Below are 22,615 nucleotides of genomic sequence, written 5' to 3'. Positions count from 1 at the left end.
TTGTTCCTCCCCAGACCACCTACATCCCTGCCTTTGGTTCCTTCCATATATATTCACTATTGCTGTGGAGAAGAGATCACTGAGAGGGGATCTAATGAATAATTATCAATAAGTACGTGAACTTTCAATGTGCTTGTGTTAGTTTACATTATTAGTAAATCAGTGCAGTGAGTTAAATAGAAAGCTGAGTAAATTAAAAAAAAAGGCTAACTAGAAGACCAGGTTAAGTCCCCTGAAGACTCAGATTTGGCAGAGGTAGCCTTTGCCTCCACACTTTCCTCTGTGCAGTCCTGGTTGTGGTAGAACAGCTGACAGAAGCAGGAAAGATCAGCCTGCACAGCACATACGGACACGAGAGCAGGAGTGCATAGTTATTGCAACAGTAGCTACACAGACTGAAAACTAGCCCAAATAATTGTATTCCTGGAGTAAAGAGAACACATCCTTGCAGAGGGGGGTTATTTTTCATTTTAAAGTCATGACGTGTAAGTGGTGTGTAGGGGTGAATGGGCATTTCTAGAGGCCCGACAGGAAAATAATAAAAAATCCCTAACTCCTTTGAAAATACAGATCTTCGTGTCTTACATTCTCATAGGGCAGAAGAGTACTATCTTCCCCTATCTTAAAGGCTTTTTGAATGGTAAAGAAAAATACTGATTTTTCTACAGGGTCTGCTTCACTATGTTTTTTACAGTTTTTCAGTAACCATACCTACTAAGAGTTAAAAGGAGTACAGGAGGGGGCAGTCCATGGTCTCGATGCAGGAAGAAAAGCTATATCAGGACACAGCTGTATTAGATTTCACTTAAAAGGCAGTTCTAAAGAAGGCTGTCTAGTGTGTGAGAACAAGGAATACCATTTCCAGTTTGAGAACAACTGGAGAAGAGACAGGGTAGCTGTAAACTGTTTAGTTATGTTTCCTTGCAGTTGGCTCATCACTGGATTAGCAACTGACTGCTCATTTTGTTGATTAACAATTGACAAATTGTCAATTGACTGCTGCATTTCTAGAGCAGCACTGTGACTTGGTTTTTTATTGTCACATTATTAATTATGCTGTTACAATGTTCTGAATTAAATTAAATACTTCAGTCTTCCGCTTCTTGAATAAAATCATGGTATTTTTGCTACTGGAAAGCTGAGTAATATTGTTATTTATAAACAAAAGGTCCACATTTCCTTTTGGATGTAACATCATTAAAACAATGCTCTATGTAGCAAATTACTTTCCTTACAAGTAAAGTGTTTTCAACACCACTTAAAGAAGGTGAGAGCAGTAACTCAGGCTTTTGCACTGAGGATTAAGCTATCTTAGGTAGCTAGTCAAGAACAAATGGCTTAATCCCTGTCAGATCTCATTTGGTGGATCACCATTATCATGGCTATTCAAGCATCATATTAGAATTCTCAAAATATTAATGGTCAGCTTTAGTCATTATTCAAACTGTGAAAATAAATGGTAAAGAAGAAATAGATTCTGCTCAGAACCAGACAGCTGGATGTTCAGAGAGTATTTTGATGTAATTTATAAATTCATCAGCAATTAAATTAACATATAAACTGTAAAATAACTGTTGCTTACAAAGTTTATCAGCAAATACGATTTACTTCAATAAATCCCAGAACTGACATAGTAACACATTTATTGATCACTTTACCAACTAAAAATACAATTTTATACAGTCAGTCAACAGCAGTAACGTACTTTATGAGAAGCTATGCTTTAAAGAAATGGTGTTTAAAATATGGATTTCACTATAACTTTTCAAGCCAAGCTTTTACAGTGCTAATCAAAACAACTGCTGCACTTGAACTTTTCCCCTAAAACATCAACAATAATGTTGCAGACAAAGTAGCTTTTCCATTGTTAATGTGGGTTTAGAATTTAACAAGACAACTTCAAAAGGCTTAAAACATCCATAACATTGTCATTACTTTAACATTCACACAGATAAAGTGATACATTTAATACTTTCTAGCATTAATAAACAGTGTAAAAATATATTGCATATATATATATATATATATATAAATTTGTTTCCTTTTCCTGAAAAAACCTAGTACAAACTAGTAGTATATGATTCCCCCCTTCAAGTTTCTTTTACTTGTTTTAAAGATTGAAGAGTAGTAGTTTTAAATTAACAGAAACAAAAGACATGGAAATAGAGAATCACTGTTGTGCTCCCCCACAACCTCTTGTCATGGTTACTAAGCCTATTAACCCCTTGGTAATGGTGGTTCTATTTTTGCTAACACCAGGTAGAATTTTGGAACTGGCTGCAGTGGGGATAAGATTTTGCCCAGCGTGCTTTGCACTGAATGGTGCCTGGCCCCCTTCATCAAGTGGTTAAAAATCTTTGCTTAGGACATGTTTATCTACTATAGTTAAGATTAAGAAATGCTACGCTCAAGTTGTTCATTTGCAATAATGAAGATTCAGTGTTAAATTGATGAGAAAAAGTAAACTTGTAAGGTTAAATGATCATGTAAAATTTTTACCATGTTGAAAATTTCACAGTGAACACAGTAGGCTAATACAGCTGCATGTTAATATTTGCAAAGCCTGCAATTAGAAATATTGCAGGTAATTATTAGCACACAGCACCTTCCTGGTTGATGAGAGACAAGTGAAAATAAGAACAAAAACTAGTAAGCTTCAATGGAAGTTTTTATCATGGTGTACAGTGCTCCAAGGAAGACTATGTCAAGACCTATCTCCATATCCCAGCTGCGTAATGATTAAATTTTAACTAGTGCTCTAGGTAATCATAGACAAAACAGTTTTGCCTCCACCCTTTATGATCAGGTCCTGACAGCATGCACATCCAGATTTGTGCAAACAAAGAATCAAAACATCTAATTGAATTAGAAATGGATGTTGGAACAGCATGGACTGATAAACAACCTAGCAAAGGAATAAAGCATAATGTGGATAAATAAATTGTTCATGACTGAAGAAAATCAATCTCATTCAAAAATTATACTTCTGTATAAATATATATTTCCCCTCTAATATTTAAATCTGTGAAACATAACACCTTGCTAAGAATAAACTTCAATATACTTATCCAACATTGACCATTTCTCTGCTTTAGAGAATGTAAAGACATATTACTTTGTATTATAAGCATTATACAAAAAAATTTCCCTGCTGCAAGAATTTGCCAAAGCCGATATATTCTGAAGCCAGTACAAAGATTAAAAACAAACACACTTTTTTGCACCCTATAACTTGTTTTTGTCTATGATCTTACCTTTTCATACACTACAGTGCTAACAAAAGTAGTTTGCCAACACGATTTTACACAGGACATCAGTTTGTAGGTTAACTGACTTTACACAAAGCCTTTGTAAAGATCTATTACATATTTAGCATGAATATTACAGACATACACAGCATTTCAGTTGCATTAATAGAACCCTATTTAACAGAGCCCAGGCTGTATTATTTCACATTATTTAATTACTTTGTTTAAAAATAGCATTTGAGCAAATGTAAGCATACAGAAACTCATCTGATGTAAACTGGAACTTAAAATAATTTACCACTGTAGGGATTCAGACTGCCATCTTTTTTTATTTTGTTGCTGATCTATAATGTAGCTCCTGATGCAAAGATGGATGAACTGAGTGTACTTTTAGGGCCACATTTTTAATTTACTTGACTGTAACTTTATTTATGTTTCTGATCTTTTCTGAAAAATATGCAAAGTAGTAGAAAAATTTTGCATGAAGATAACTGGAGGTAAGGGCAAATTATCATGAGCATTAAGACCTTTACAAATGTTGACATCAAAACTCACTTTGTACAGTGCCATAAGCTTTACAGTAACTCACAAAAAAGAGATGCTGTATAACTGTATTTGAAAATTAATTCATTGGCTATTTAGCTGCAATGGAATATGATAGTAGCTTAGCATTTTTTCCAAATCAGGTTAGTCAGTTCGGCATTTCAATGTCAATTTCTAAATGCAAGGTTTAAAGAGAAAAAAAAAAAAGCCTCTTCTGTAGTTTTGCCTTCATGTATATCTGTGCATGAATACAAAAGATAACTTCTTTTTTAAAAAATTGTTTCAGACTACCAGAACTGCAAATATCTGGAAGAATGCTCAGCAAAGAGGCTGGATTTTTCCCCTTTTTATTTATGATCAGGCTTACTCTTGCCAAAGTCTACCTTGAGTGGATGATCAATTAGTTTGAATGAAATAAGCCAATTCAAATATTTTCTGACAACAAAGCCAAGAGCTGTATCTTAAACTTGTGTTGAAATCCACCTTCTCCATAGGGTTTTTGAAGCAATATACCAAGGTTAATATACTGAAAAACATGAAAAAATACTGAATATATTAATAGATTTTTCTCCCTGCAAAAATAAATTACATGGACAACTAAGACGTGGAGGTTCTATCTGCAATATTCTTTTACTTCCAGAAGCATTACTCTTAGCTGGGACATCATTCAAAGCATTGGTTTTGAGTTTAATGAGCAAGCACAAATGCAACTACAGGTTTCTTAGTAGTTCTAGGATTCTGAAGACTTAAAAAGAACAACCCTGACCATCACTTCCAGCTCATATTAAGTAAGCCAAATGGGCACTTTGGGGTTGCACAAAATGAGCAACTGACTGTTTAAATGATATTTTATGGGCGAACACTCCAAATACAGGAGGTACACATATCAATCTGAGGTACTCCAGACTTTAAGAATTTCACACAAGTTTAAGAGCTGTCATTATGCTTCTGGTATTTAATTTTATAAAGGTCCAAGCAAGACTTGACTCCATAAGCAACGTATGACACTCCTGTTTCCTGTTCCCAACTCATTATACCACAGCTTTATACTTACTAATGGATGATGAACAACTGTTTACACTGTTTACACAGTCAGTGTCAGCTTGCTTCACAAAGCTGGGGCAAAGGAAAATATAGGGCCCATGGAGAGTATAGTTTTAAATGGTTTCTTGAGAGCACTCAGAGGAAAGCTTGCTTTCACCCTAACTCTCTCTCTCCTACTTCCTTACCATGGAGAAACTTCCCTTGTCACACCAAGTCTATGTTAGAATTGCTGAAGTGATTTCTCTCAGAACAGGGTAGACAGGTAAAACTGTAAAGGCCTCCTTAGATCGTTACCTTTGTGCTATGAAGGGAGAATGACAGTGTCCCCAACTGGCCAAGCTGAACAGCACTGGCTGCAGAACTAGAGCTTGGCCTTCATAAGATTTAAGGTTTTCATCAATATTTATACAGTTTAATCACTTAAGCTGGATCCAAAGAGTATGTGTACACACACACAAACCTACACAAGTCTTGTGCATTACATTACTTAATACCAACTAAGTGACAAGCCAAGAACATAATATTCACACTACAAACAACGTACACAAAGGTGTCGTTATTTTGGCACACACGCAAGGCTGACAGTCAGTTAAGAGGACACATACCAGTGCAACATGTTACATTTGCTCTATCATGAAGGTAAAAGGTTTGCTCTTGGCCAGTGCAAACAGAGAATTCTTATTCACAGATGACAGGCATGTGCCCCCAGAATACATGCATCACTGAAGGCAAGGTTATGTTTTGACTGTCATACATGCAGGCACAAAGAATTGAAATTCATTTTATAACTATGAAAAGCCTTACAGAAAAAACCTATCAATTACAACTTTAAAGTTTTGGTTTTGGAGGAATATACATGAGGATTTTCTCTACAGATGGTTACAGATGGCTGGGATACCTATCACTTGCAAGCCAACCCATAGTAGTCATTTGCCTTTTTTTTCTGCCTAATTCCAGCTACCATAAATAATATTAATCGAGATAACAGAAGTGAAGATACGGATGTCTGAAATGGTAATGTGTGAAGAAAGCTTTTTGTAATGCTCAAAAATTGTCAGACGAAATTTTAATTTAGGTAAGGTCAGTAACACACATACTTCAAAGTATCTTTGAAAGACAATCTCTGTGCTGATGAAACACACAAGCTGTGACATGTGAGTAGTTTGGAAATCTCCCTTTCCCTCCCCTAAATGAAAAGGAGGTAAGAAGTATTATAGGTTTAAAAAAAAGGGGGCTAAATTCTGGCTACAGTCTAATATTCAACATTTCCCTTGGGATTCCAAATATTCGATTACAATTAATGACAACTGTTCATATAGGACTCATGAAACTATGTGTGTGTTGAATGTCTGCTTCTCAGTAATACTGTTGTGATAGCTTTGATAACCACGAAGAGCAGGACAACCATTTTTGGTTTTAATATTTCCATAATGATGGTTGCAAAACTTTCAACTAAAGCTCATGGAGTGACTAAAGGGAATTAGTAAGCAAGCACTTGTAAGAAAATCCCTTTTGACTGCTGCGTATTTTACTTAAAAACTAAGTTATTTTTAGAAAATTATTTGTAAGGACTATTTATTTGCCTCAGTAAGGATTTTTATTTCTTGTTCTTGTAAAGGTTTTGATGGTCAGGTTAAGCTTCTGTAGACATACTGGTAAGGATTGTGTACTGCCACAGCATTTAAATAAAATTTAAGTTTGTTCTTTAAGGCGGTTATTTCTAAAAGCCATCTGAACTTTCTGAGCACATTTCTTTTGGTAGCATCTTCTGTAATAATGAAAGCAAAGATAATTAGGAACAACAGGGTTTTATAGAAGATGTCACATAACACAGTGCTATGTAGTGTAAGATGCTGAAAATCAGGCTGGAAATTTAGATAGAATGAATTGAGATGCCCCTGCAAAAAGAGAGGACAGTAAACCTTATTAGGTTCCCATGTCCTTACTTCAGGCATGAATTTAGTTACAGTCTGCAGCATGGTGCATCGGAAGAGAATATGCTCTACAACACTCTAACGGCTTAAAAAGGGGGCACCTCCTGCACCTCCTCAGCTATCCCTTCCTGTCATCTTTGAGGTATAAGCTGTACTTACTGTCCTGAGAGTTGAGGGAATAGCAGAATAAGAAAATGTACTTTGCCTCATTCCCAAGCAGGCCTGGAACTTAAGAGCTAATAATCAAGCAAGTATTTAGACTTCTAATTTCCTACCAATATTAGTGGAATAGTAAGAATTAAGTAGGTAGTGAACCCCTAATACACAGCTGCATAAGATGCTTTTATTCATAGCCATTATCTTTCACACCAAGCATAGTAAAAGAGAAAAACCTTTACTAAGTACTATCTTCCCAGCCACAACTTTCCTTTGTAACTGTCACATCAGAATGACTTCTTTTCATGCACCACTTTGAGGTTTAAAACTATCAGACTGTAGAAACAAAGAAGAAACAAAGGAGTGTGTTCCTCAAAATACTGCCATCTGACATCTTCTCAGGTTCCGATCCGAAGCTTAACCATGCCATTGAAAGAATTTCAAAGTTTGCATCAAGTCCATATAAAGTGCTTTTGGTTCATGGCAGGGATTTTATACTGCACAAGCAGTGCAAAGTAAACTCTGGCAGAACCTCAGCTCATTCCATCGGCCTCTTATAACAGAATAGAGTAGCTCAATTTCTAGCCAGTGCCAGCTTGGATCTGTCCGCGCTCTCAATTCCCTTGCATGCCTCCTGTCTTGTGAGTGTGCTGATCTCTCTCACTTTGAACAACTTCAAACCTAATTATACCTTAAAATCTTCCTAACCAATCACTCCTCCTGTATGGAAACATTCTGGCATTACTGACACTCTGTATTTGGGTACCTGAGAAAGCCTGTCCGTTGTGCACCTAAGACCTGATGTGCCAGACACGGCAGACAGCTAGCAATAAACAGCCAGGTCAAAAGTGTGCCGGCAGGACTCTGCAGTAGACTGGACTTCACCTTTTAGTGAGGCTTGTCCATTACCAGTGAGTTATTAGTCAAGTCTTAAAGTCAAAAGGAAAAACAGGGACACTGATTTTGCCTGTAACTTACTGAACGATTCATCAAGGTTGGAGGCTCAGCTTTTTTATTGATAAAAAACCAGGACTATCCTGGAGCCATCTTCAGGTGCACAGGCACCAGTAATGAAGAAGGTTCTTTAGATTTAGACAGTTTACTCCCATGCCAGAATAATTTAGCCGCTGTTGGTGTCAAGTATCCTATTTTCTGCTTTGGAGTGTGACAGGTCCCCATTGGCTGCACAGGAGTGGATAACCCTTCATTCTTCAAGAACACTGGGTAACTCTTGGAAAGGGTTCACAAAGCTGAACACTTTGCATCCTGAGCATCTTTACACACATCTAAAATCTACCCAGGTAACCAAAGCCATCCGTGCGAAAAGCCATTTAAATCTTTACGACAGTGTGTGCTGAGTTTTGTCAAACTTCCCTCCCCCTTAAAAACAAACACCAAAATAAACTATAAACAAACAAAAGGATGTCCAAGTCCACAAGGAAGCCCTTGACTTTCGTTTGGCATTGTTTTGGTTTTAGGCTGATGTATGGGCTCAAAGGGTCACTGAGGGCAAAGTTACAAGACAGGATACCACACAATGTCAGTAGAACAAAACATGAACAGTTTAAGGGCTGAAAAACAGTGCTCCCTTTTCCATACATTGGCCAAATTGAGACTATTCACCTGCATGGCACATAACAGCACACACTGCTCACCTACATTTTATGTACTCTGAGTGGAATGCTGATAGGGGTGGGGGGAGAGCAATACATCTATTAAGCTTTATTCAGAGTTGAATGTGAAAATCAGTGCACAAGCTCTTTTTGAAAGAAAGCAAGGAAGAACTGCAAAGAGCTGGTTTTGAATACTGAACATCCTATCTTTCATAACTTTAGAGAATCAGAGTAATACATCAGGGTACTTGTTCAGCTCTTGCAGAAAATTAGAATGGCCTTTTCTCTCCTTTTCAACCCATACTTTAAAAAAAGTTATTTTTATTCCAATTAATTTCTTTTGGCATTCTGGACCCCAGCTAGGTCACACTCAGCTGTCTGTACCTTACACCTGTGGGACTGGTTCTCCTGGTAACAGTGGAAAGCCATTCCCAGAAATACTATTACTCCCAAGTCTGGCAGCAAGAGTGAACAGAGAATCAAAGCCCTTGGCTTCAAATGAATCTAACATAAAATGTAGCCCAGTTATAATGGTTTAAGGGTTTTTTGTGGGTAAATGCACCTAATTACATAGATATTAATTGTAAATGTCCTTACTCCAAGGGGCCATAAGCTTTCCTTGCGTATGTTAGAGCTTAAAGGGACTACGTGCCAACACATGTGCAAAGTAACGTTCATTTAATAGCAATCTGATTGGCAGTGTTCAGTCATAAACAATATTTTAAAGCATTATTAGCTTAATGCTCCCTTCACTTCCAATGCAAGGCAGTGCAAACTTGAAAACAGACTGTGAAAATCCTTTACTAGACTTTCTTAGTAATGTCTTGTTCTTTACCTCTCAGGTTAGTACAATAGCTCCATCCAAATCCAGCCAGTCAGAACCGTGCTACAGTACACACAATAACAAGCACAAAGTATAGACAGGAGGGAAGTTAAGGGCTGGTATTTTCCAACTCTTTCTGTTGACATAAAATACTTTAGGAGCCTATACTGTCCTAGAAATAGCTTTTTTTTCAGTTTTTCCATGAGTGGTATATGACAATCACAGGCTAGCACCTAGTATATTACTACCATTTACTTCCCAATAGTATATTGTTGAATGGTTTAAGAAAAGTGCCAGATCCCATATAAGACATTTAAAGAAAAACCCCAAAACAGTAGTCAAATAAAACTGCATTAAGTAATGGGATATTCTTCAGAAAGACTGCTACAAAAGATCCTCTTTTCAAGAGGTTCTCTTTGACATAATCAGGGCAACTGAACATTAGGAATGTTTGAGATATTTTGCTTGAATTGACAAAGTGTAGTATAACTGCTCTTGACTTTGGCTTTGCTGTTTTTTCGTTTGGGTTTTTTCATCTAAAGCTCAACAAAATGATATTTTTTTTTTATACCTACATATTTATTTATTTTTGCCAATATATGCATGAGGAATGTAATGAAGTGGCATTGTGCTGCATGTAGCTCAGCAGATGTTGAAATCAGTTCCAGTTCCTGAAGACAACTTCTTGACAACATAGTCTCAACATTCACAAAAACCGAAACATGTGGGATTCATAACGTCATCCTTACAAATATATACTCTATCCCCCTCTGTGTTGTAAACCCTCAGCCTTACTTGTTTCCTTGTACTTTATGATCGTATGTGCCTGCATGCTTATAACCAGATACATATCCTGAGTTATCCACCAGATCTTCTCGGCCAGCTCTGCCTTTTCCTTTCCCACTGGCATCAAACCTCTCTTTGTGAGAACCTGTGAATTTTGAAGTGTCTGTAAGGCGTGAAACAGTTGGAGATGCAACGGTTTTCTATTGGAAGAAAGAAAAGAAACAAAACAAAAAGACACATCAGAAATCAGTTACTCTTAATACAGATACTTTTACATGCTACCAAGATTTAAATCTTTGCTAATGACAAAGACTATGCAAATACCTACTCATTTCCAGGATAAAAAAGATGTGTGTTTCTTGCCATTACATACAGTGACAATAATAATATAGCAGAAAAGGAAATAGCGCAAATTACGTCAAAACCTTTTGGAAGAGACCTTCAGTATGAGATACTTCTGATTAATAATCAAGTTCTAAGTACCAAAGATACAAAGAAGTCATATCCTGATTCCACATTTTGAACCATGTTCAAAATCCATTATGTCACCATCAAAGCATAAAAGCCTGGCTCCACCAATATAGAAAAAGTATTCCAATACAACTAGAATTCATTTCTTCGAAAGACAATTTTATTCTAAACTCTAGGATTCATAAGTGAAGTAACCAACTGCAAGGACTGAAAGTGACTTCTAATGTCAGCAAATTAGCAGTCTATGAAATGGCATTGAGCAAACACTTTCCTTCCACTGAGTTATATCAAGCTCCTCAAAAATCAGTTTTGTTGTCATCAAGACAATTTGACTACACAAACAGAAAAAAAATGTATTTCACAACAACATAGAAGCATGCTAACTTGTGTGCTTGGACTAGGAGCAGCCTCTTTGATCCTTAAATCTGTATTTTAAAATCAGGGGAAGAAAAAACACACAAGACTTTTGAGCTAAAATGAATAAAGACTGCTAAAATCTGGGCATCTTTTTTATGTGCACCACCTGTCACTGTCTGAAAGAAAATGACCCCTGGAGCATTCTTTCCTCAAAACAGCATTGCTAAACGCTCTTTAGGGACTTCTGCCTTGTAGACTTAAGAATACAATTTGCAGAAGTGGTTATTTTTCTATACTGAACAAATAGATATCAAGACAATGCTTAGGAAGAAGTATTGGTCTAATATATACAGTTTACTTGTTCAAAATGACCTGGTAGCACCTTATAACCAGGAAAATTCCAAATGCAAGACAAGGGCAGTATTCAATATGGAATTAATTAAACTTAAAACATACTTACTTTCCTTGCACTTAAAAACCACTACCTTACAGAAAAACAGTTTTATCTAGATGTGCATACACTCTCTACTGTCACATCCACAGAGAACTCTCAGAAACTCTAGCTGACTGCCTTTTCCTTTACCAAATTCATTCTCAGGACGCGCTTCTATTCTGAGAATTTGTAATGGTAAACTTAATCACTATTTGAAAAAGAAAGACTACAGGTTCTGCTCCTCTGTTTCGAAGGTGTGGCATGAAATATATGAAATTTTCCTCAATACATAAACTACAATAAAAATACATGAGAATTTTTGTACAGTAACATATTTAGTAACATACATACTAAAACTTGTGTGAGTGGATGGAAATGCACACATGTTAACATGAAAGAAGAAACAGTAAAATGAGGATTAATAGAATGGCTCATGTCAATAATGAAGGATATTCCCAGAAAACTATTCCCAGCAGTAAACTTGAGAAATTTGGTGTTTATATCAAGACACCTGCATTCTGGTAAGACCACAACACAGATGACTTATCAGAAAATCAAGTTGGATTTTTACAACAAGATGATAGCAGCATGCCACACAAGCCCTTCCTTTTCCTACTAGTCTGTAGGGAAAACAGCAACATGTTTCAAACCAACAAGAAAACTGAGGATGGGCAACAGCTTGGTAGGTTAAAAAATATGACCTTTTTATCCCAAAGAAACAAACAAAACCTAAAACCCCAGCACAACGAACATACAAAACCAGAGCAAGAACAGTGATCCCACATCCTGTGGTCTTTCAGCCCGAGATGGATCAGGCGGCTTCCTGCATCACATGAGTCACGATATGTGGAAATGAACACTAAGGCAGTAGCTGCAAGGCGAATATTTTTTCTCCAAATTGCTTTCTACTGAGTAAGAACTGCAGCCGTTTCCTAAGTTGCATGTAATGTCACTGGTGTGCCCCTTCCAACACGTGACAGACTATTACAACTGAAGTCCTGTTGATTTGCTGTTGGCAAAATTTCTATGAAATGGGAGGCTCACTTTGTATCCAACAAAATTCAAGCAATGTTAATTCCTTGTACATTATGCTCTCACTCCCTGAAATGATATATTTATATAAAAGATCAGAGATGAGATGCCACCTCATTTCTCCTTTTTTTCTTCTTTTCCATCATTCTTACAATGAATGCGTATACATTAAAAAGAAAATACTCCTTTCTTTTTAAGGTTGTGTAAACATTTTTAAGGCTGTGCTAAGACGCTTTCATTCAAAAAAGCCTTTGTAAATACAGAGTAGAATATACAACAACTTCATATCCACCTTGGGCTCCTCAACCAGAAGCAGCTAGTGGTACTATATATCACAGAATCATAGAAAAGTCCTCTGACTGAGCACTACTGAAAAAAGCCTTGCTCCACCATCTTTGCACCCTCCCTTCAGGTATTTATATACATGGATGGGATTCACCCTTGAGCCTTCTCTTCCCCAGGTTAAACAGTCCCAGCTCCCTCAGCCTTTCCTCATAGGAGAGACAGTCCAGTCCCTCCATCATCTTTATGGTCCATTGCTGGACTTCTTCCAGCAGCTCCATATCATTCTTCTCCTGGGAAGCCTAGAGCTGAATGCAGCACTCCAGATGAGACTTCACCAGGGCTGAGCAGAGGGGAAGGAACACCCTGTTTGCAGCCAAGATACCAGCAGCATTCCATACAGCAAGAACACCACTCAGGTTCATGTTCAACTTGGTGTCCACATTAACTCCCAGGTCCATTTCGACCAATCTCCTTTCTATCTGCATAGCCCCCTGCATGTACTGGTGTGTGGGGCTCTGTAGGCACCTCATTCAAGAGATGGGACCATCACGATTATCACAATTTATTACTTGAAAAATCAACAAGGCATCAGTCTCAGAGTCCATAGATTTACTAACAAGTCGCCATAACTGAAGACAGTCACGAGTTTCAAAGTTACATGGCAATTCATAACTTTCTGGTCCAATAAGCAATTAACACAAAACTTCATTTTGACTTTGTAACCTATCACCTTTGGTATTTTTTACTGCACTGCGTCTGTTTCTCAACCAATAACTTGCTAGCTCACGTACACACATGTACTTCTATTATAACATCTAAATTCTTAACTTAAACTATAAAATCACATTACTATACTTAAAAACCCTTCACCATATCACCCAATACATATTCTTACTTATAACTATAGAAACACAGATTTATAATTCTTCTGCTTAAAGTCTGTGTAGCTTTGCCACTACACCAACCCAAGCTCTTTCCAGGGGTGTAAATCAAACTCATTAGTCCCTGTGGAAGTTTCTGCTTTTCTGTTTCCCACAGGGCTCTTCCTCGCCAATTGCAGGACTTTGCACTGCTTGCTGAGCTGGCAGAAGTTCCCGTCAGCCCGTATCTCCCACATGTCCCTCTGGATGGCAACCATCCCATCTGGATGACCTATTAGCCACTCCTCCTAGCTCTATGTCATCAGCAAACTCACTGAGAGTACACCACACCCTGTCATGAAGATGATTAATGGACTCAGTGGACCCCTGGGGTACACCACTGTTTTCCAGCCTCCAACTGGACTTTGCACTGTTCACCACCACCCTCAGGGCCCAACTATTCACCCTGTTTTCAGTCCACCTCAGTGTCTCCCCATCCAGCCCCTACAGCAACAGCTTGAGGGGCTGTGAGGCTCTTGTAAGAGACCACATCAAAGGCCTTACTGAAGCCCAGGTAGACACTATACCACTCTCTTCTTCCCCTATCTCCTGGGGCAGTAATTTAATTGTAGAAATTTACAGGTCAGTCAAGCATGACTCTCCTTTGGTGATCAGCCATGCTGATTACTCCTGATGACTTTCTTGTCCTTCATGTGCCTGGATGTGATTTCTAGGATTAGCTGTACCATTACTTTCAGTGTCTTAACGTGAAAGGTTTATCCATAAAGATTCCTCTATGAGCTGATGACTTATTTTTAGTGAACGGCCTTCATGAACTGAATGTGCAACCAACTGTTTTTATCAAAATGTTTTTTTCTGTTTCTGAACAACAAAACCAACTATGCAGATTAAAGTGGATATTGAGCAAAAGGCAAAAACAATTGAAAGGGTAGCTGTGAGCTCATTCTTCTCTACAACCCATCTGCTCATTTTTAATTCTACAAGGGTATTGGGAGACAAATAAAAAAGGTGGGGGGTGGGGGGAGAAAGCTGACCATCCTTCTTAAGTGAAGAAAAATGTAGGAAGAAATCTAGTGAAGAGCACAAAGGGCTGGATGAGGACAGTTTCCACATTAGTGAGTTACTACTCCCCTTTCTTTTTCACAATGAATCACATACAAATGATTCTGTCCTTTATAAAGCAATTCTGCTTGAAGTGTTTACTATCTAGAGTAAGTTATATAATGTCTCTAGTTACATTATTCTAAAGGCAATGAATTCCTTGGAGCCAACCTCCTCCCTTTTCTTTCTGTGAGACCATAGAAGCCTTCCTTTTCCAGCTCTTACTTGAACATACAATTAACCATAAAGTTGGCATATCACAGAAGGTGCCCATGGACTTTAATTTTTTATTTAAAAAAAACTTTCTCATAGGGAGAAAGTTTTACTTAGCACAACAGAATCAATCATTTAGTGTTCCAAATTGAGTTTATTCATTTTTTTGTGCATTTTTTGTTAGCAATTCAGTATATTTCCTCGCTTTGTGTTAGTGTTGACTGAGAAGTGCTGCTAAGAGAGCAAGGGGCTTGGAGCATGTGACATACACAGAAAAGATGACGGGAATGTGTTTATCAAGACTCAGAACAAAAAAAAAGGAGAGACAAATCTTATTCCCGTCCTCAACAGAGTGATTATATTAGAAACAGAGACAGTTCAGGAGTAAACAATAACAGACATGATTTGGAAGATACGAAATTCCAACTAGACACATAAGAATTTTTCACCACTGTGGTTGGTCAAGCCTGGAAAGAGTGGGGGATTCTCTGTCCTTGAGGAGTATCAGAACTTAAAATTACCAAGTCACAGAACAATTTAGGTTGGGAAGAACCTTTGAATATGAGTCTTTATCTAGATAAAGCCCTGCTTACAGCAAGGCTCAAACAGGCTTACACAGAAACTTCTCCAGTCGAGTCCTGAAACCCTCCGAAGTTCCACAGCCTCCATGGGCAACTTATTCCAGTGTTTGACCACACTGCAGGTAAGTAAACAAAACAAAACAATCCAACATCTCATCCAAATTACACATTACCAATATTCCAACTTCTGTCTCTCGGAAACAGCCCTCATACCAAAGACAGGAAGTGAAAGCTGTAGTCTTTGAACCCTGGAAACCTTAACAAATACCACATTCCTCCCTTGCCCTTTCTTGAGAAAGACAACTCTGTAAACTTACACAGATTTTGTCTTCTACTTGAAGATAACTAATGAATCAAGAAGCAGTTTACAGAGCAAGCAACACAACCCATTTCATCAATTTGAGAATTTGAACTAGTTTCAGAAATGTATTATCAGTCCTTAGGAAACTGAAATGAACTACAGTAAGGAGGAAATGAGAGCACAGAAGTCAAGAACATGTATTTTATCTACAGTAGTACAGAAGTATATAGCAGTTTGCTGAAGGAAAATATATCCACTGAAAGTTCTGCAGCTGCACTGGATTGGCTTGTTTGCAGCAGGAAAACTGCATTAATTTTATGGACTCAAAAGACCCCATAAAATCAACTTTTGTATTAAAAGGCTAGAAGCATCATATGAATCTAGTGCCACAGTCAAGAAAATAGGGTAACAGTGTGAGACTGAAAGATTTCCCGCACTTTCAGGACTTTTCCTTCCAGAACAAAGTTGAGGCAAAGAAGAAGAAAGACGATTCAGTGCTGCCAAGGTAGCGTTCCTCATTTTCTGTCAGCACACAGTACCATCCCTTCTAAAAAGCTCACAGTTCTCATCCCAAGCAAATGCCACAAAAGCTTTGCACCTAGCACAGTGCAGTGGGCTCCACGAGCAGGGCAGTGCAGTGCAGCACCACGCACTTGCAGCTCCACGGGGCTCACTTCTGCAGCACCACGCCCCTGGCAAGCTCGCGGGAACTCTGTGCCAGGCGGCTCTGCACACAGCATGGCACCATTCCCAAAAGGCTCTCCACAACCAATTCCTGGGAAGGAAAAGCACCGAGAAAACCTACTGGACTTCAGGAATATCATATATTCAAAACAGACACCGAGTGCCCTCGCTTTCACAACGAACTCTTGGCTCCACTGAAACAACTTTGCCTGAAGATGTTTTCCACCGCTTGCCACCACTGACAAAGATGCAGGTTTGATTTAAAGCTGTTCCACAGCTTAGGCAGAAACTTAATGATGCAACACCCTGCAGCAGGGTTTTCTGGTTGGTTTTCTTTCCTGAATTACAAATGTCCAGATAGTACAGAAACAGTCCCTGCCTGCCTGAGGGACTGACTGTGCCTTTTCAGCAATCAGTGCTGGGACTGCGTGCACTGCCAAGAAGGATGGTGACAGGCAGTAGGTGAGCTGCTCATTACTCCTCACCACAACATCTTAGCCACAGCACTTCTGGCTACACTGTCACCTGCAGTCAGCTTTCCTCACTGAAACTGAGTGCTTTCCTACATCTGCTCCTTCAACCATAACAATTCAGTATCTAACACCACATCTTCCTAGAAAAAGTTGCCATGGAGATTTCTTTATGGAATTAAAATGTTCTGGGAGCCTGCAGAATCAGCACCAACATTCACAGCCTCAGCAAGGCTTAGAAAATTATTGGTCTGCTGGTAATATCCACAACCTTCGTAAAAATGAGAAACAAAAAATGACTGTAACATGGAAAAAAAATTTCAAAGGGAAAGTTTGCCCTTTTTTGGGGGGGAAATTGTACCAGAACTCCCTACCAAAATTGTATTTACTTGGTTTTTACATTCATGGGAATACATGCACATTCATTAAAAGTCTGCACAAAGTCAGAAACCGAGATCAAGCTTCAAATAAAATTTGCATTTTGTTCGTGTTCCTTCAGTTTAGTGTGTGCACAGACACACTCACACAAAAAAACCCAATAAGCAACTCCAATAATGCCAGAAAGTGACACCATTTTAACTAATCCTGGTGAGGACTTTCAATTGAGTGGTTCCCAGTAACGCCACTCAGGTGATATAATATTCCAAGTCCAAACTCTATATACTGTACATAAACCTTCTTACCAACTAGGAGTCCAGCCAGAGCTAGAGCAAAAGACATCAAAAAGGTGCCTTACATAGGCACTTCTATGTAAGACTCACTTCTAGCAATAAATTCACATTAATCTCTCAAATCTGCCTGACTCAGGTGTAGCTCCAAAAGAAGACCATGTAATGTCCAGCCGTAAGGGCAGATCAGGTGTTGCCCATTTGGCACCTCCAAGAGACCCTTTCCTTTCCTCCTCTGTAAGATTAGCCCCTTAACTCCAGTTCTCCAGCATTTCAACAGTGCAAGTCATTACATGGTCTCAACTCGTGGGATCTAGCAGCCTGATTAACATGACCTTCCACAAAGCTAAAAACAGTGTGCCAACACTTCCCTGAGGAGGAGTTTTTCATTCATATTGATGCTGAAGACAAAACAGAAAGGGAAGTATATTATTACAGAGTTACTTTTTTATTTTAAGTGAGGGTGTTGCTGAATCCTTCTTACAACCAGTCTTTAATGAGACTTGTTCCAAAGCTAGATGTCAAAATAAGCCTTTCATAGACTACAATCCTTCTTCCTCATTTTTTTTCATGTATTTCCTGAAGAGCCTCTATTCATCCAGTGCAGCCCTCCAGTCAGAAGAGCTGTGTTAACACACCTGCACAATCCCAATGAATCACATCTCTGTGACTAATTTGCCCTGCTTTCCCCATACTATATACTTTTGTGTGCAGGCGTAAGAGATGGACCATGTCCTGCTGCATTTACAGAAGGGCAAGAGCCTCCCTTGTCAGGCTTGTCACCCAGACATATCTGCTCTGCCCCTTATGATCTTTCATCTTCAGGTTATGGTAACCTTCCATACCCAGTCTAACAGTCTCCTCAGCAGATCAGTAAGCCTAGTTTGTAAAGTTACTCTTGTTCCACTTTGTTAAATTTATTCCATCCCTGCTGAGTAGCCCTCATTTCTCTGGTCCCAGAAGCCAAAGCCCCATCTTCAACAGAAGCCATACAGTCCATATCTGCCCAATCTTTCCTCCTCCCTGGATTGGGAAGACAAAATCTGAGCTCCATACCCATCAGCCTCACTTCTAGACCTCTGTAGTTCCTCTTTATATGTTCCAGGTTAACTCCAGAGCAGTACTCTTGGTACCCACAAGGAAGAGGAAGAAGAGGTCCATGTTAGGAGGCTGGACAAATATTGTCCAAGCATCTGCAACAATCCCAGATCCTGGCACCTACCAAGCAGTAAAACTCCTGAGACATCGGGTGAGATCAGAAAATACATGCCTTAATCATCCATGAGAAGAATCTTCAGTGATCTGTGATTGGTACCCATTACTCCTGACTCCAGGTACAGCACTGTTGCTAGAGTATAGTGTCACCCATTTCGGAACAGGGAAGTGTAATAACACATGAGATATTGGGGATGGCAAAATCTTCTGTGACTGTTCACTCAACTCGTTTCCAGATTTTCACTAACACACAGCTCATGCTAAGGCCTGATGTAACCACAAATCTGTGGCCAGCTCTCATTCAACCAAGGATCCTTAAAAGAACCTGTCTGTCCCCACAGCGTGAGACCATGCTGGTCACCACTACCACTCATTTTCCCTCTTTTGTGTGAGCACTAAATTCAGGCTCAGCTGACTCTGATTGGTCTTGTTGATCCTCACCAGTGCTCAGGATACTGCATGTATTCTGAAATTGAAGAACTACAGGTGAAGCGTATCTATGACTTTTTGCTGCCAGACGCCACAAGCTTTCAGCCTTCTCTATCTCAATAGTCTCTGTCCACTTGGTCTCCAGCTGTCACTCCCTCCTGACCTTGTGTAGCTTGGGTTTTCCACAAATACCACATCAGTCTCCTCTTCATCTTCTCCCGCCATCTGGAATCTCAGGACCTTGACCACAGCACGTCTCCCACAAGAGTGGCCACCACTGCCCTGACCTCCATGAAGACGGAGGAGCTCTTTGAAGTATGCAACATGGATATAGGACTTCTTCCTAACGGAGCCAAGGACTCTGATGTGCTAACGGCAGTCCTGCAGACTTCTTCTACATCTTAATGGATGTCCATGTGCTGGACAGTATGTCCTGCAGCTTTTTCAGAATACTACTGTATAGTCCTCAAGCAGATCCACATAGTCTTAAGTGGAATTTCTAGGCCTCTTTGCACTTCTGCTGCAACAACTCTTTTGCCTCATTTACCACACTCTGTGGGCTGCACTCTGGCTTCCTTGCTCTTGCCCTAACAGGTACATTTTGGTGAGAATGTGATCTTGCCCACATCAACATCTCCCTGAGCACCCATCACCCAGCTTTTAAAGTGCTGCTGCTGCTGTACTGCCCTGCCACCCATACTCCTCTCACAGCGAATCTGACTGGACTGAGCCCTAAACAACCTGATCTGGCTTTAAGTAAGCCCTCTTATGAACAGAAGGTTTGAATGAGATCATTCCAGATCCCTTGCACTTGAAATTGTTCTGCATTTCTATGTCAAGGACTCTGATGAATATACACTGAAGTTCAACTGGTTTTATTTTAACAGCAAGCAATGAACAAAGCAAGAATCTGTTACCCTGGAGATGTAGAAATGCATTCAGCATTGTTATGGCACACAGCTTTTGGAACAGGAAAAGAAAGAACCTCAGTTTTGCTCTTTGCAACCTTTGTGTAGGAATGAGGCCAATTAAAAGGCCCTAGACATCATTTACATGACTGTTTACAAGATGTCCAAGTTACATGGCCTGCACTGTATATTCTATTGACAGATCACTACCAAGGGAGCTAATAAAGCCACTGGCTTCATTAAACCTTATCACTTTTCTGTTGTTTTTCTTCCTGTGTGACAAAGTCAATCATACATGTTCTGTTGCAAGATTAGAAAGTGCCCTAAAATTCACTCAGTTTCAATGTCTGGCTGCTGAGCCTTCTCAACCACATCAACCACAAGCAGGGATTTTTGTAATTCTACAACATTCTGTAGGAGAAGAAAAAATAAACAGAAAAAGATAAAAAATCTTCTATCACTTCTATCACAACAACATGCACTAAAATCCTGACTGTCCAATGTGAAGGTAAACTTTCCAACTGTCCTTTTGCAGGAGTGCTTTCTCCAGGCTGACATTTAGTCCAGACATACTGCCCCTGCCGCCTGCCTCCCCAAAATACCCAACACAGAACATAAGGAGCTAAGACTCAAAAATCCCCACATGCTGCTGAAGTATTCTTATTCACAAGCTTCACTTAATCACACTTCCAGCTCGTTCCCTAATATGTTTAGAGTAATGTGTCAGTAATCACATAAAGTTTTCTGTCTGAAACCTGAACCAAATCTACATGACCTATAGCAGAGTTTTACAGAGCAGGGCACACACTACATGGCATGACTGAATTACCCTAGAACTTTTACGAAAAGCTTAATGTAACTTTGTCTAACCATACAGAAAGCAGCACAAACTAAAATTTCCACAACATCGACTTCCCAAAGTAAACAAAGCATTAGAAAGCTTGTACAGAGATTTCACATATGCACTCCTGGGTTGCAGAAGGAGAGTGGCCATCTATTCATTTACTTACTTTAATGTCTTTAATTGCCAAGTTTGTGGGTCACTTTTACCATCCAGGAACTAAATTAGCATGACAAAACAAACATGAAGCTTGGTTTTACATACACACACACACATGCTCCCAGCCTGCAATCTCCCTCCTTTTTAAACTCTGCCTCCTGCCCCTTACTTTTCCAGATAGCAGAAGATATTCTGATCCCCCTTTCTTCACTTTAACTCTCCCCAGAACTGCACATATTGAACAGTCAAGCTTCACATTGCTGGCTCATATTCCCCCTTCACTCTTTTCCGCCTGCTGCTTGCACATACTTATACCTCTGCAGAGCCTATATGACACTACTCTGCATCTGCAAAGCTCTCTCATCCATGTCCCCCACACAGAAAGAGGCTGTTCCCTTAGTGGTAGACACAAACCATTTCAATGTCTGCCTGCTGAAATACCAAAAATGGAATCAGGAGTGAGGCCTAGAATAATGTACACAATTCAAACCAAGAATCTCTGAACAGATGAAGCTGTTATTCAAATTTACTAGAGTAAGTGAAGAAAAAAAAAGAAGGTTCAATATTTTAAGTCTGTATCAAAATTACCACTTGTTTCAAATGAGAGTACAAGAGTAATAAAATAAAATCTTGTAAAAAGCTGACTATTTTACAACTCAAAAGAGATCTTTCCACTTGATACTTACACTGATCATTTGCAGAGAACCAGTTTCTGAAAAGATTGTATTTTTGTTCACAGCTTTACAGGCAAAATTCAGAAGCATCACAAATTTTAAGCAGATGAACTAAACCAACAGAACTATTCAAGTATAGTACTGAGTATCTCCTAAAATACTGGAAAAAAGCTTGCCTAGCCTGGTCACCTAAAAGGACAACCAAGCTTATGTACAGCATGCTTTATAGCTTCCTTTTCACATACAAAGCTTAATACCAATATTTTAAAATTAAAAAGAAAGAATGTTATAGCTCTGACAGACTTGGAACAAACAAGAAACAAAGACCAGACCACATGATAATTATTCCCAGATTTCCAGTGTTCTGGGATTCACATGGTGTAATTAAACGCATTTTAAGATGCCTTTGCTTTAGTCTTTTTGGTATGTCACAAAACATCTTAGAACTTTTTTATCAAGGCTCTAAACTTAATGTCCTTCTACACTTTTTGATTTGGATACACCACTCTTCATTAATGTTTCATTGTTCTAAGCATACACAAGAGCTCAGGATATTCCTGAGGTGCTACTAGGTGGTAGTACAATTCCTAGAAGGAGCAATGACAGTGCCACACAAGAATACACAGTAGTGCAATACTCAGCTGTTGCATAGTCTTTGCTCCCATTCTGCTTAGCAGTTGCTGCCTTCGGGCTCACGGAGAAATTGGATTTGTGGATTGTAAAGGGAAGCAGGTGAACATAACAACACTGCAGTAGAACAAAGGA

The 22,615-nt window shown here is 39.0% G+C and overlaps 1 protein-coding gene across 1 annotated transcript in view; it reads right to left on the bottom strand.

The window, feature by feature from the left end:
• Nucleotides 1-1,626: 1,626 nt before the first annotated feature.
• LOC125322409 (tubulin polymerization promoting protein) overlaps nucleotides 1,627-22,615 on the bottom strand; it is a 63,383-nt gene continuing 42,394 nt past the window's right edge. The window contains exon 4 of the mRNA XM_048296084.1: nucleotides 1,627-10,347. Within this exon, the coding sequence (XP_048152041.1) occupies nucleotides 10,153-10,347 (195 nt within the window). The 3' untranslated portion in view covers nucleotides 1,627-10,152. The remainder of the gene's footprint in view (nucleotides 10,348-22,615) is intronic.

Source organism: Corvus hawaiiensis, chromosome 1, assembly GCF_020740725.1.
Source record: "Corvus hawaiiensis isolate bCorHaw1 chromosome 1, bCorHaw1.pri.cur, whole genome shotgun sequence".
Classification (NCBI taxonomy): domain Eukaryota; kingdom Metazoa; phylum Chordata; class Aves; order Passeriformes; family Corvidae; genus Corvus; species Corvus hawaiiensis.
This window is presented reverse-complemented; position numbering and strand designations above follow the sequence as displayed.